The sequence below is a fragment of the Apteryx rowi genome, unplaced genomic scaffold (assembly GCF_003343035.1).
Source record: "Apteryx rowi isolate R43461 unplaced genomic scaffold, aptRow1 scaffold_98, whole genome shotgun sequence".
NCBI lineage: Eukaryota > Metazoa > Chordata > Aves > Apterygiformes > Apterygidae > Apteryx > Apteryx rowi.
Window position 1 is genome coordinate 1,374,815 of NW_020451293.1, and position 12,750 is coordinate 1,387,564.

General features: G+C 61.2%; 2 protein-coding genes across 5 annotated transcripts in view; both read right to left on the reverse strand.

Moving 5' to 3' along the window:
- Positions 1-338, reverse strand: part of IP6K1 (inositol hexakisphosphate kinase 1) — a 41,774-nt gene extending 41,436 nt beyond the window's left edge. For all 4 annotated transcript variants that reach the window (XM_026055073.1, XM_026055071.1, XM_026055075.1 and 1 more), the window contains exon 1: positions 230-338. The gene's annotated coding sequence lies outside the window, so the exon portion shown is untranslated. The remainder of the gene's footprint in view (positions 1-229) is intronic.
- Positions 339-2,488: 2,150 nt separating this feature from the next.
- On the reverse strand, positions 2,489-11,145 carry CDHR4 (cadherin related family member 4). Its single transcript, XM_026055030.1, has 21 exons — positions 10,959-11,145; positions 10,618-10,638; positions 10,216-10,457; positions 9,938-10,100; positions 9,716-9,804; positions 9,437-9,532; positions 8,663-8,766; positions 8,448-8,584; positions 8,157-8,340; positions 7,797-7,947; positions 7,023-7,125; positions 6,488-6,703; positions 6,264-6,403; positions 5,905-6,049; positions 5,627-5,829; positions 5,332-5,471; positions 5,131-5,166; positions 4,531-4,629; positions 3,088-3,208; positions 2,945-2,975; positions 2,489-2,732 (listed from the first exon to the last, which is right to left on the reverse strand). Exons 1-21 carry the CDS (start codon positions 11,143-11,145, stop codon positions 2,677-2,679), a joined length of 2,664 nt encoding a protein of 887 aa, XP_025910815.1. The 3' UTR covers positions 2,489-2,676.
- Between the last annotated feature and the right edge of the window lie 1,605 nt (positions 11,146-12,750).

Sequence of the window (12,750 nt, forward strand, 5' to 3'; positions counted from 1 at the left end):
CCTCACGATACCACGCCTGGCTCTTCCCCACTCTCCCCCTCCTCACAGGAACGCGCCTGCCTCTCACCTCCCTCTCTCCCCTCACAGGAGCGCGCCCGGCCCTCGCCTCGCTCCCTTCACGGGASCGCGCCTGGCCCTCGCCTCGCTCCCCTCATGGCAGCGCGCCTAGTGCAGCTCCCTCYGTCCCTCAGCCTGCCCCTAGTCCCAGCCCTCTCCTGCTGCCGCTCACCAGAGCCGAGCTCTGCCTGCCCAGCCGGGGGGCTGGTGAAACCGAGCCCCCCAGCTCCACCGCTCCCTGCCGCTCGAATCAACAACAAGATGGCGGCGGCCGGGGAGGCGGGGCCCCCTTGCTTGCCGTCATAGCAACCGCGCCGTCCAAAGCCCGCCCCTTGGCGTGTTGCAGCAATCAAAAACTGAGCTCCTGCCGCCGGGTGCAAGATGAAATACTGATAGGTCAAGTTCTCTGTCACTCAAGCCCAGGGCTACCCCCGCCCCATCCGTGTAGGAACGGCCTCCGGTTTGCACTGCACGTTATGCACACGTGACGCCCTCAACTACTCCGCCTCCCCTCGGACAGCGGCTTCTCATTGGCTATCTGGGGAGCTGCACTCGGCCAATAGGGGCGTAGGATGCCGTCAAACGGGCGCGGGGTGGCGGTGATGTGTGTGCGCGCGCGCGCCGGGAGTGCGCGGGCGGCCGTTGCTGGGGAGGGGTCGCATCAGCTTCCCCCCCCTGCGGCCCGGGCCGTGAGGGGAGGCCTTCGGGGACGGTGCTAACCCGCTCCCTGCCGCTCCTCGCTGCCCCGGCCGCGGGGCCCGGAGCTGCGCGGGGGCCCGGCGGCGCCGCCCAGCGCCCCGGCGGCCCTGTCCAGCGCCCCGGCGGCCCTGTCCAGCGCCCCGGCGGCCCTCTGCGCCGCCGCCGCGGTCCTCCTCACGGCGCCCGGCTGGCTTGTCTGGCCCCTGCCCTGGCAGGGGGTCACAGCGAGACAGCTGCGGGCGCAGCCTTCGTCCTCGGGGTTGCCGTCGTCCCCGGGCCTCCATCCTACCCTCGTGATCGCCAGCTCTGAGTCAAATAACGCGTGTTATTTTTACCCAGATGTGCTTCCTGACGTGTACTGCTGTTGAAACCGTTTGCTTCCTTGACCACTGCTGAGCCGTGAGCGAAATGTTTCCATAGATCAATCCAGTACAATAAAAGGTTTCATTCCTGACTGGTAATGGTTCGGATGTCATCCCTTTCTGTATAAAGCTAAGCTTCGTTGGCCTTCATCACTTTATATGTATCTAYGCTGACTTTCTTGTTTCCTCACCGGGCCGCTCAGCCTTGTAGGAGCCTCCTACGGTCCTGCACGTGCAGTTCCTGTCTTCACAACTGTGAAACACTGTGTCCCCAGCAAGGCTGTYGCTGCCTTTCCCAGACTGGTCCTGGGCAGCCTGGCTTCCCCACGGAGTCCTGCGGGCTCCACTCATGACCCCTCTCTGCTGTGAAATCTGACTTCGCTCCTGCTGTCTGCTTCCTCCCTTTCAGACAGTTATCCCCCAAGTTAATTTTATTTCCTCTTATCCCACCAGCACTTAATTTCTCGAAGAGGTGATGGGGAGACATCCTGTTGAGTGCTTCTTTGAAATTCAAATAGCCTGTAGGTCTGGCTGTTTCCCTTATCCCTGTGTTTATTGACTCCTTCAAAGAGCTCCAGTGTGTTTGCGAGGCCCTGTTAACTCTTCCGCAGAATGTCACGTTTACCTGTGCMCACACTAATTCCACTCTTCGTCACAATTAAGAAACCCATGTCCTCCGACTGAGAGCTGCCCTCCCCACCCATTTGTTCCTGAAGCAGCTGAACCCAGAGGCTCACAGCAAGGAAGCTCTCAGGAGGGGCATAAGGGGCATGGGACACGGTGGGGCCTGGCATGGCACTGATGGGGAGCTGCAGACCTGCTTTCAGGGCATTAATTGCACTCGATTCCTCCTGGACTCTCAGCCCCAAACACAGCCACACTTTTCCCTACTTCAGGGGCCCAGACAGCGGTCCCGCTCGCTCTGCACTCACACTCAAAAAATGGCCAAATGGTGGGCACCGTCCTGTGCGGACAGCACTGCAAAGCTGGTATCCCTCAGCCCTGATGCAGGAAACGGGATCATCGTGAGTTTGGGCAAAAGTTTCTGAAAATTACACATGATGGAGCTTTTCTTGCTTCAAACCACCTCTCTGTGGAGGACTTCCTGCTCTCACCCCACTGAATCACATCCAAAGGCTACTGAAATGTTGCCTGCACCCTGCTGCAAGCAGAGCAGATTTTACCAATGCATGTGGCGCATTTTCCATGGTGCTGACCCCTGCTGAGGGCCTGGTGCCAGCCGTAACCACGAGCCTGGCCCCTGGGTCATTCCACCCAGGGCCCCGGATGGGAGAACATGCTAGTGACTGCCACCACTGGACTAACAGGCCAATCATGACAGCAGAATGCAAGTTGTGCCCCTATTTATTGGTTCTGTGCTGGTTGGTGCAGCTTGCTGGATGAGCTTCTCCGGCAATGAAGAACCCATCCTCTTTCCAGGGAAGAAAGATGCCCAGGGTTTCTTCACCAGGCCCTTGGTGCTGTGTTTGGCAGGCCACGTGGGGAGTTGTAGGTACTCTGCAGCTGAGCCCTTTGCTGGTTTTGGGCCCCTGGCTGCTCAGACCCAGCGACGTACCCCCGTGACACTGTTGAAGAGATAGTCCCTGCCCGTGCCTAGAGAGGGGATGCAGCACTCAGCCATCACGGTGCGGGCTCTGCCTGGCCGTCACCACTGAGCGCCCATCTCTCCCATGCCCCAAACCCCACGCCAAGCCACAGCCCTGAGGAAAAAAACCCATGGCTGTCCAGGGGGTCGTGGGGTGGTGATGGGGTGGCCCCTTCTGCTGCTGGAGGGGCCGGGGGTCAGGCGAGGGGAGTGCACTCACGTGGATCCTGGGCACGGCCATCAAACTGCACCTGTGCAAGTGCATGGAGAGGGTGCTGAGGGCCAGCAGTGCCATCCCGCACCCCTCCAGCAGGGTGCACACCCTCACTGCCACTGTACAGTATCATGGGCGCTGATACATACCAGGCTGCCAGCATCAGGGTGGCCCCGCTCCTCTTTCCCCCTTTGCGGGGCTCCAGCCCTCTGCTCTGCCAAGTCCCAGGAGCTGCAGACAGGAGGACAGGATGAGCCAGGAGCCTCCAGCCTTGCACGCCGTCACCCACAGGCTGTCTGAGAGCATTGGAGCCCTTCATCAGGGTGTTAATGAGGTGCTGAACTGTCCCAGCATCTATCCCTGGGGGATGCTGCTAGGAACGGGTCGTCAGCTGGGCTTTGCGCTGCTGATCGCACCCCATCAAGCCCAGTGGGCCAGCCGATTTTTCACCTACCTGACTGTCCACTTGTCCAGCCTGTATCTCCCCAGTTTGGCTCTGAGGGCCCAGCAGGAGACTGTGTGGGGGACCTTGTTCCCCTGAACACCATGACCTTTCAAAGACGACCGAGAGCAGCCTTGCTACAATATGGGCCGGCCCTCAGCACCCTCAGGTGCAACCAGTCAGGTCCCATGGACTCACATGGGCCAAGTTCTCTCCAGTAACTCAGTCCTCATCCACTGCTGGTCATGCTCTCTTCCTTGAACCCTGCCTCTAAGTGCAGAGGCCTGGAAGACCTTGCCAGTGAACCAAGGCAAAAAAAAATGCATTTAAAACCTCAGCCTTGTCTCTGTCACTATCACTACACCTACAAGCCTGGGCAGTGGTTCTATATCCCTCCTTCAAAGCCTGACCCTGCTTCCCTCTCCTGTACAAATTCCTTGTGTAGCCAAGCTGGTCTTCTGATATACCTGCTTGTTTCCTGAGTACCGGGATGGACTGTTCTTGCGCCTGGAGGATGCTGTCCTTTGAGACTTGCCAGCTTCCCGGAGCCCCTTTACCCATCAGTGCTGCCTCCCATGGGCTACTACTCCCCAGGCCCCTGGCTAAGCCCAAGTCTCTTCTCCAAAGTCTTGAAGCCTGCTATTTCATGGTTGCTACAGCCCTGGCTGCTGCTAAGCACCACACCCCTAAGCAGCACCTCTTTGTCAGCAAACAGCAGATCCAGCTGTGCACCATCCCTGATTGGCCCCTCCAGTGCCTCTATCTGTACCTGTATTACCAAATTATCCCCAGCTCCCTCCAGAAATCTCCCAGGCTGCTTGCTTCTTGCTGTGCTGCCCTTCCAGCCAGTGTCAGGGAGGTTAAAGTGCCCCTCGAGAACAGTGTCTGTGCTCCAGAGGCTTCATTCATGTCCTCCCATGAGCAGGTGGCCAGCAGCATGCTCCCACTGTGGTCTCAATCTGTCGTGTCCCACCACAGCTCAGTTATGCTGCTTGAGGCGGGCTCCAGTGCCTTCCCTGCTGGATATCGTCCCATCCCCAGGCTGTACCTGTGACCCACAGGCAGGGATGGAGCCTTCCTCTTGCAACCACAGGTTTGTAGGATCCCCTGTCCTGGAGGTCTCCATCAATTGCTCAGTTGAGCAGAGCCTCAAGCCATCCCTCCTTCATGGGACTTGAGTTCTCCTATCCGCAGCATCCCAGTCCTCTTCATCCTCCCTGATGGCACACCTCCTCCTAGAACGCCTTCCCTAGGGAATCCAGCCTCTCTCCAGTGAGGCTGTGGTTGTCCTAGCCCCAGTGAGAGACACCAGTGCTGCTGGCAGCTCCCAACCTGATGGCTGTGACAGGGCTCTTTCTCCAGCCAGGGCTGGCACTGAGCCCTGAGACGTAGCAATGCCACTGTTGTGCCATCCCATGCTGTCTGGAGCAGCTTCTGCCCCCAACCCAGCCAGCTACGTGGCAGTCCCCCAGCAAAAATTGCCATCCCTGCACCCGTTAGGCAGGGACCCCATCAGTGCCAGACCTTCACCCTTGGGCAGACTGCTCCATCCAGCATCCCAGACCCAAACCAGAACAAATGCAAAACACATTAAATGATCCCCACTGAGAAGCACTGTATCTCCCCATCTGGCTGCAAGGGTGCTGTGGAAGCCCACGACAAGAACCTTGCTGAAGCTGAGGCAACTAACATCCACTGCTGACCTTCGTCCCCAAGTCAGATGTCATCCCAGACCTATGTGGGCACCTACCTATCATCCAGGAGCAGCTTGCCGCGGTCTCGGGCACTGTAATGAGGAGCAGAGAGCAGCCATGAGCCCCTTGCCCCAGGTGAACGAGCAGGGCAAGGGCTGCAGCCCCTGGCCTCGCTCGCCAGGAGCTCTTTGGCAGCACCATGGGCTGTGCCATGCCATGAGCCAGCAGGGCCATGGCACTGGCAGGCCAGGGCTCACCTCTGCAGCAGGGTCTGGGCTGTGCAGCCCAGGGCGGCCAGGAGCAGGGCACCAGAGACAGTCAATGCTGCCACAAACCAGGCTGGCGGGCTCCAGGTTGTCTCTGTCCGTGTGATGATCAGTGGCTCCTTCCACATTGTCTGCAAATGCAGGGCTGAGGGGAGCATGCTGGTGCTGGGGGTGGCCATCCTTGGGGCCAGGGTAGGAAGGACGGACTGCCTGGCCATGGGAATGCCGACCACATGGGTTGAGCTAAGACCCCCAGCTCAGTTTCACGGAGGAGGGCCCTGCTTACTGTGCGCTGGACAGTGGTCCTGGGCAGCACTGTGGTGGTCCGGGGGACGACATGCACCACCAGCATCACTGTGGTGCTGCGGCGTGGAACACTAGGGCCGCTCCACACCTCCACCAGCAGCACGAAGGTGCGGGGCTCGGCAAGGCCATTGGGGACATGGAAAAGGGTGTTCCCCTCCAGACGAAAATGCCTGTCCTCATTGCCTGGACAAGAGGGTCTGCTGAGGGCCCAGGCCACAGCAAGAGGCTGGGCTATGCAGCAGCTCAGCTGCTCCTCACCTCTGATGATGGCATAGGACAGTGTGGCACCATCACGGCTGCCCTGGCATGCTAGGCGGGTGACAGGCTGGCGGGTGGCTGGCTTGGATGTGATCCGCAGTTCCAGCACCTCAGGTGTGCACACCGGTGCCTCGTTGAGCACGGCCTGCCAGGAGCAGAGGTGGCCCAGCTTTGCCCTACTCAGCTCCCCAGCACCTCACCAGTGCATCCTGGCTGCACTGCTGAGAAGCACCACCCAGAAATTCGGCACCGAGCCGGTCCAAGGAACAATCACCGCCTCCCAGGAGCTCACTAGTGGGGGAGCTGAGGGCGCATGGTGTTGTGACTGCAACAGCATGCCCACAGTGCAGAGCCCACACCTGCAGGCGCACGGCCACATCACACAGGCAGCTCTGCTGGTTCTCTGGGTCCAGGTCGTTGTGGTTGTCTGTCAGCCTCACCGTCAGCCTGTAGCTCTTCTGTCGCTCATAGTCCAGGGGCCCCACCACATAGATCTTGCCTGCCAGGGCAGTGCCAAGCTGCTGGGCCCCCATGGGAGTGGTTGAGCCCAGTCTGGCGACAGGAAGGGGGCCCAAGCACTCACCAGTGTGTGCATCAATGGAGAAGGGCTGGGCAGAGCCCAGGCCCCCCTCGAGGCTGTACTTGATGCTGTCTGGTGGGTAGTCACGGTCAGTGCCGGCGATGCGCCCCACAGCAGTGCCGAAAGCTGCAGTCTCCAGCACTGTGAAGGCTGTGTCATTGGGGCATACCGGTGTGTATTCATTCACGGGTGTCACCGTCACAAGCACAGGCACGTGGGCTGTGTGGCACACACAGCGGCTCAGCTGTGCCAGTGCCATCCCACATCCTGTGCTGGCATTGGGTCAGGCATGCCCTGGTGGGGACAGGCCTGGGGACACCAGGGACAGTGGCACTGCCTGTGCCCTCAAGATGGGCATCTCTGGGGCAACAGGAGAGAAACTTCATCCTGCAGTCCAGGGCTTTTGGGGTCCAGAAGGGGCTTTCTCCACCTCAATCTGTTGTCAGCCCTGCTCCCATCATTCTGTATGCAAGTTCCCATGCTCCATGGGGGGATTTGGGTGCAGGGGTGTACAGGGCAGTGGGCACTCATCACTCACTGCTCCGTGGGGGCTGACTTCCTGCCGTCACCACGATGGTGGCTGCGAACTGGAAACCCACAGCAGCTGCAGCCTTGGAGTCATAGTCCAGGGTGGCATTGACCTGCTAAGTCCAGACAAAGGAGGTCAGGCAGAGCTTGGTGGCTGCAGAACTGGGGTGTCCCGCAGAGCCAGGGTGCCTGCAGAGCTGTGGTGTTTGCAGAGCTGAGGTGCCCACAGAGCCAGAGTATCCCACAGAGCTAGAGGTGCCAGCAGGGACAGGGTGGCCAGCAAATCCAGGGTGTCCCACAGAGACAGGGTACCCACAGAACCGAGGGTGCCCCTCCCAGGGGTGCCCCACAGAGCCAAGGTGGCCTGCAGAGCTGAGGCTGTCCCACAGAGCCAGGGTGGCCTGCAGGGTCGGGGTGTTCTGCAGAGCTGGGGTTCTTGCAGAGCTGAGGTGCCCCACTGAGCCAGGATGCCCACAGAGCTGGGGTGTCTCACAGAGCCAAGGTGCTCGTACAGCCAGGGTGCCCACAGAGCCATGGTGCTTGCAGATACAGGGTGTCCCATAGAGCTGCTGCCATGCCAGGGAAGCAGGGGGGAGGAACCGGTGGGATTGGGGGGACAGAGCACCTCGGGGAGCCTCTGGCCCCAGGCCTGGCATGACTGGCACATAGCAGTCAGATGGACACCACCATCCCGCTTACTTCCCATCCAATGTCCACCTCCCCAGGCTCACCAGCCACCTGAATGATGCCTGAATGATGCCTGCTCTGCCCCAGCCCTGCTGACCTGCAGCTGTGGCCCCTCCATGCGGAAGAGGGAGCGTGAGGCTGGGGCACCCTCAACAGCATAGTGCAGAGAGCTGCTGGGGCTGGCGGGGTCTGTGCACCTCAGCACCACCAGGGTCCTGCCGGGGGGCACTGTCTCGGGCACCTGGGACCTGCAGAAAGGCAGACAGCAGGGCTCAGCTCTTCTTCCACCACGCTCCAGGATGCCATGGTCTCTCACCACAAGGCATCTGCAGGAATGCAGGAAGCAACTGTCCCCACCACTGCCGTGTGACCTCCAGCAAGAGCCCCATGGCCATCTCCCCACACAGTGCCAGGATCCCATGACTCCCCATGTGGCACCAAGCCCCACAGCCCGTACACATAGAGGGATGGGGTGCAGCGTGGTGCCTGCTGGTTCATCCTCTTCATGGTGATGTTGAGTGTCACGGTGGCGTGGTCTGTGGGGTTCAGCTTGTCGTAGGCCTGGATGAGCAGCTGGGTGTGGGCTGCCTGCGGGAAGCGCTCCAGGTCTAGCCGGTGGGCACTGCGGATCTCACCAGTCACTGCAGGGCATGGAGGGAGCCTCACGCTGGGCTGAGGTGGCCCAAATGGGAACAGGCTGCTAAGATGGTGGGGATGTCCCCGGGAACCCCCCGCAGGCCCTGCTCACTCGCGTCAATGGTGAAGAGTGACGGTGTTGCCGGAGCAAGGATGACATAGCGGACGTTGTCACCACTGGCGTGGACCTGTGTGACCACCTCCAAGGGGCCCGTGCCCTCCAACACTGTCACAGCCCGCCATGGCTCACTGTGGGCACAGATGTGTGGCATGGCATGGTGTGAGTACCACCAGCCCCGGCCCGGCCCCAGCCCTGGCCCCACTCACGTGAAGTTGACTTGGGGATGCCGTGATGGCAGCACTTCCACTGTCACGGCCCCACTGCAGTTGTGCCCATGTCGGTCCATCACCACAATCTCCAGCCTGAACACCTGCGGGCAACACCGGGGCGACAGGCCAGGGGGACAGGCAGGATTAGGGGCCACCCGCCTGCCAACAGTGGCCTCAGGTCTGTGGGATGGGAATGGGGACAGGGATGAGGATGGGGATGGGGACAAGGGATGGGGAATGGAATGGAGACAGGGATCGGGACAGAGATGGGGATAGGGACAGGGATAGAGATGGGGATGGGGATAGAGATAGGGACAAAGACAGGGACAGGGATGGGGATGAAAATGGAGATGGAGATGAGGATGGGAATATGTACAGGAATATGGATGGAGATGGGAAAAGGGATGTGGATGGAGATGGAGACAAGGACAGAGATGGAAATGGGAATAGGGATGGGGATGGGGACAGGGACAGAGATGGAGGTGGGAACAGAAATGGAGATGGGGGACAGATGGAGACAAGGATGGGACTGAAGATGGAGACAGTGATGAAGATGAGGATGGAGAAAGGAATAGGGATGGAGATGGAGGTGGGGACAGGATGGGGATGGTGACAGAGTCGGGGATGGAGTTTGCAACAAGCTGGGTGCCCATCTGGTGAGGGACTGGCTGCTGAGAGCCGTGAGCAGGGCCAGCAAGGGGCTAACCCCAACCAGGCCGGGAGAAGGGCAATACCAGGGTGATACCAGGACTGGGAGACCTTGGCACTCACCTGGGTGCTGTGTCTGGGGTTGAAGCCGCTGGCAGGTGCCAGCACTGTGCCCCGTTCAGTAAGGACAAGTGGAGTGTCATTGTTTTTGAGGTAGAACTGCAGGGAGACAGGCACAAAAGAGAGCAGAAACCTCCTGTCCCCCATGTCCTTGGCAGCATCCCACATCCCTCTTCTTCCCAGCCATCCCCCAAAAGCTGACAGAGGGCAGGAGGTTGGGGTCCCCCAAGCAATTGCCCCTCACTGAGGGGGCTGCAGGACCCCCCTGCACCCAGGACTCACTGTCAGCTCTCTGGCCAGCTGAGAGGACACCACGGTGTATAATGGCGTCTGGGGTGCCACATCTGCTGGAACCTGTACCACGTCTCCTTCTGCAGCACAGCATGGATACCGAGAGGAGCCTGGCGTGAGCTGGGGTGGCTGAAAGCTGCCCAACCACTCGACTGCACCTCTTTCCTCCTGCACCAGGTGCCCCATCTCACCGCCACTGGCACCGACCGTTACCTGTGCTGGCAAACCTGGCAGCACAGTGGAGCACCTGCGCCTCCATCACCCTGATGAAGAGCTGCCCTTCAGCCTCATCCTCCTCCTGGCAGGCAACCCGCAGCATCAGCACATACTGGTTCACCCGGTGGGCATCGAGTGCTGCACCAGCTCGCAGCGTGATCTGCCACAGTGGCATGGTGCTCAGCAGGGCACACACTACCCATGGGTGTCCCAGCCAAACTCCCTGCCCTCAGCTGGCCTGGCCTGTGGCTCTGGGCATTGCCGCCTGGCTGTACCTCAGCCTGAAATGTGGAGGCGGGTGTGCGGTTGGTGCTGATGGCGATGGGATTGAAGGGATCACCAGGCTCGACACTGCGCAGGGTGACGTTGCGGTCGAAGGGGCTGCTGGGCTCGACGTGGGCCAGCGTGACCCTGGGGTTGCTGCTCACGTTGCTGCAGGCCAGGGTCACCTTGGCCACAAGGGTTCCTGGCGCCGCGTCCTCGCTCACAGTGACAATGCGCGGCAGGCTGAGCAGGGCTGGCAGGGGCAGACACCCGGGGACCAGGCTCAGGTCGGGGCCTCGCCACCAATGCGCACCGGACTGGAGGGTCACCCAGCCAGTTTTAGGGATCCCCTGTCCCTGCACCCTGGCACCTGTGCAGCAGGCACAGCGGTGCCCAGGGCATCCTGCTCTTACCTGCAGCTCTGACAAAAGACCCTAGAAAAAGGAAGAGATGGTGTCACCCCAGACTGCCAGAGATGCCCCAACAATGCCCTGGTGATGCTCTGGAGATGCCCTGGCGATGCCCAGAGATGCCCCAGTGAGAGATGCCCCAAGCAATGCCCTGGTGATGCTCCCCCGTCCCACCTGATTCCTGCCAGGCAGCTGCCACCCACCCCATACCCATCCTGGTAAACAGGGCCAGCCAGGGGGATCCTGCTCCCCCATCCCCCTGTTCTCACACCCCCCCCCCCAAGGATCTGGCAAGGGGTGCCCTCAGCCCAGGCACTGGAGCCCCGTGACCAGGAGGTGCATACCTGGGGCCTGGAAAGCAAGGAGAAGGAGGAGGAAAGTGAGGCGGCTGTGCGTGCCCATGGCTGTAGACAGCTCTGTTTGGGACGCGCCAGAGCTTGTTGCCATGGGTGCTGGGCACCACCCAGGCCCTGGCACAATGCCGGCCACTTGCAGCTCCTGGTCCAGCCCCAGGGCAGTGGGATGGGGCATTGTCCCAGCAGTCACAGCCTCCACAGGCACGAACCTCCGTCCTAGCTGTGCCCTTGATCCTTGGGGGGGGGATGGGGGGGTGACAGGGACACACCATGTACAGCCTAAACCCTGTCTGGGGTTTTAACCAAGTCGCAATTGCCCCTCGCTGGCTGCAGAGCATCTCAGACTCTCCAGCACGGCCGGGCCCATGGCCACCAGAGGGCACGGCCACTCCACCACGCCAGACGTGCCAGATGTGCTGGCTCGCTCCCTGACTGCAGGGACCAGCCTGGCCTGGCACAGCTGCTCCTACCACTGGGGAAAGCCTCGATTTTCGGCAACAGGTTGACCAGGGCCTTGCCAGGTGCATGCCAGCCTGCTGCAAGCCAGGACTAGATACACCGTCCTGGCTATGTGGAGGGACCACGGCGGTAGCAGGCACAGTGTCTCCCCAGCTCAAGCGTGACAACCTGAACCAGCTTTGGGGGGGGGGGGAGAGGGGAGAGTGCAGGGATGAAGGAAATGATGCTCTGCAAAGTTTTGCTGCCACATCAGCTACTGACTTGCTGCTTTGCCATGTTACACACCTGGGAGCTGGAAAAATTAGCTGGGAGCTAATTTTTGGCCTTGTTCTCATTCATTTGCAAACCAGAGTGATGTCTCACAGAATTAATATTAAATGTTCTTAGCTACCAATTAATAGACACTGGCAGAGTGCAACCCATTTGGCTGTGGGTCACCTTTCTCCTCTTTGAGTATTCAAATATTTTCTCGGGGGGGGGGGGGGCTCCTGCAGCCTGTGCTGGCTTGCTGTGCCAGCTGATGGCTTGGGCTCATGGCCTGGCCCACAGATGTTCATCCTTCCACTTTTTTTTTGTAATGGGGTTGCAGTTCTTCCAGCTGAGACTTCCCAGCCTCACTGTGCCCAGTCCGCCGCACCCTGGAGCCCAGGGCCCACCCCTGGGTGCGAGGCCACCCTGCAGCCCGGGTACCGCAGGGCTAGGACAGAGCGGGGCAAGGCACCCATGTCCCCAGGAGAGTGGGGATGCCCAGCAGTGGGGGGACAGGGTGGTGGGTCACCCAGAGGGCAGGAGCAGGGGGAAGGAGGGCCTGTCATTGGGATACGGCAGGGGTCCTGTTGAGGCGGGCACCAGGCATGGGGTCCTGGCCTGCCCAACGGGGCGCTGGGACCTGTGCTGCCAGGGCACCGCATCCTGCCCGGCCCAGCCGCATCCCGGGCTCCTGTCCTGCCTATCTGGGGCACCGGGTCCTGCCGCTCCCTGCCAGGCGCCAGGTTCTGCCTTGCTGGGGCACTAGGGTCCTATCCAGCCCCACGAGGGCACCGGGTCCTGCACAGCCCTAACCGGGCATCGGGTCCTGCTCTGACGGGGCTCCAGGGTTGTGCTCGGCCGCGCTGGGGCACCGGCTCCTGCYGCTCCCCGTCGGGCACCGGCTCCTGCCCAGCTCCACCGGGGTCCTGCCTTGCCCCACGGGGCCCCGGCTCCCGCCCGGAGCAACGACGCCGAGCGGGGCCGGGGCCGGGGCGGCGGTGCTGGTGCCGGTGCCGGTGCCGGTGCGGGCCGGGCTCACGTTACGGCGGCCCCATTGGCTGCGGCGGGCGGG

Coding starts and splice junctions, on each gene's coding strand:
- CDHR4 (XM_026055030.1), bottom strand. CDS start 11,145: ATGCCCCATCCCACTGCCCTGGGGCTGGACCAGGAGCTGCAAGTGGCC. Junction 10,101..10,215: donor CCTCCACATTTCAGGCTGAG/GTACAGCCAGGC, acceptor CCACTGTGGCAG/ATCACGCTGCGAGCTGGTGC. Junction 5,472..5,626: donor GGACCACTGTCCAGCGCACA/GTAAGCAGGGCC, acceptor CTGCATTTGCAG/ACAATGTGGAAGGAGCCACT.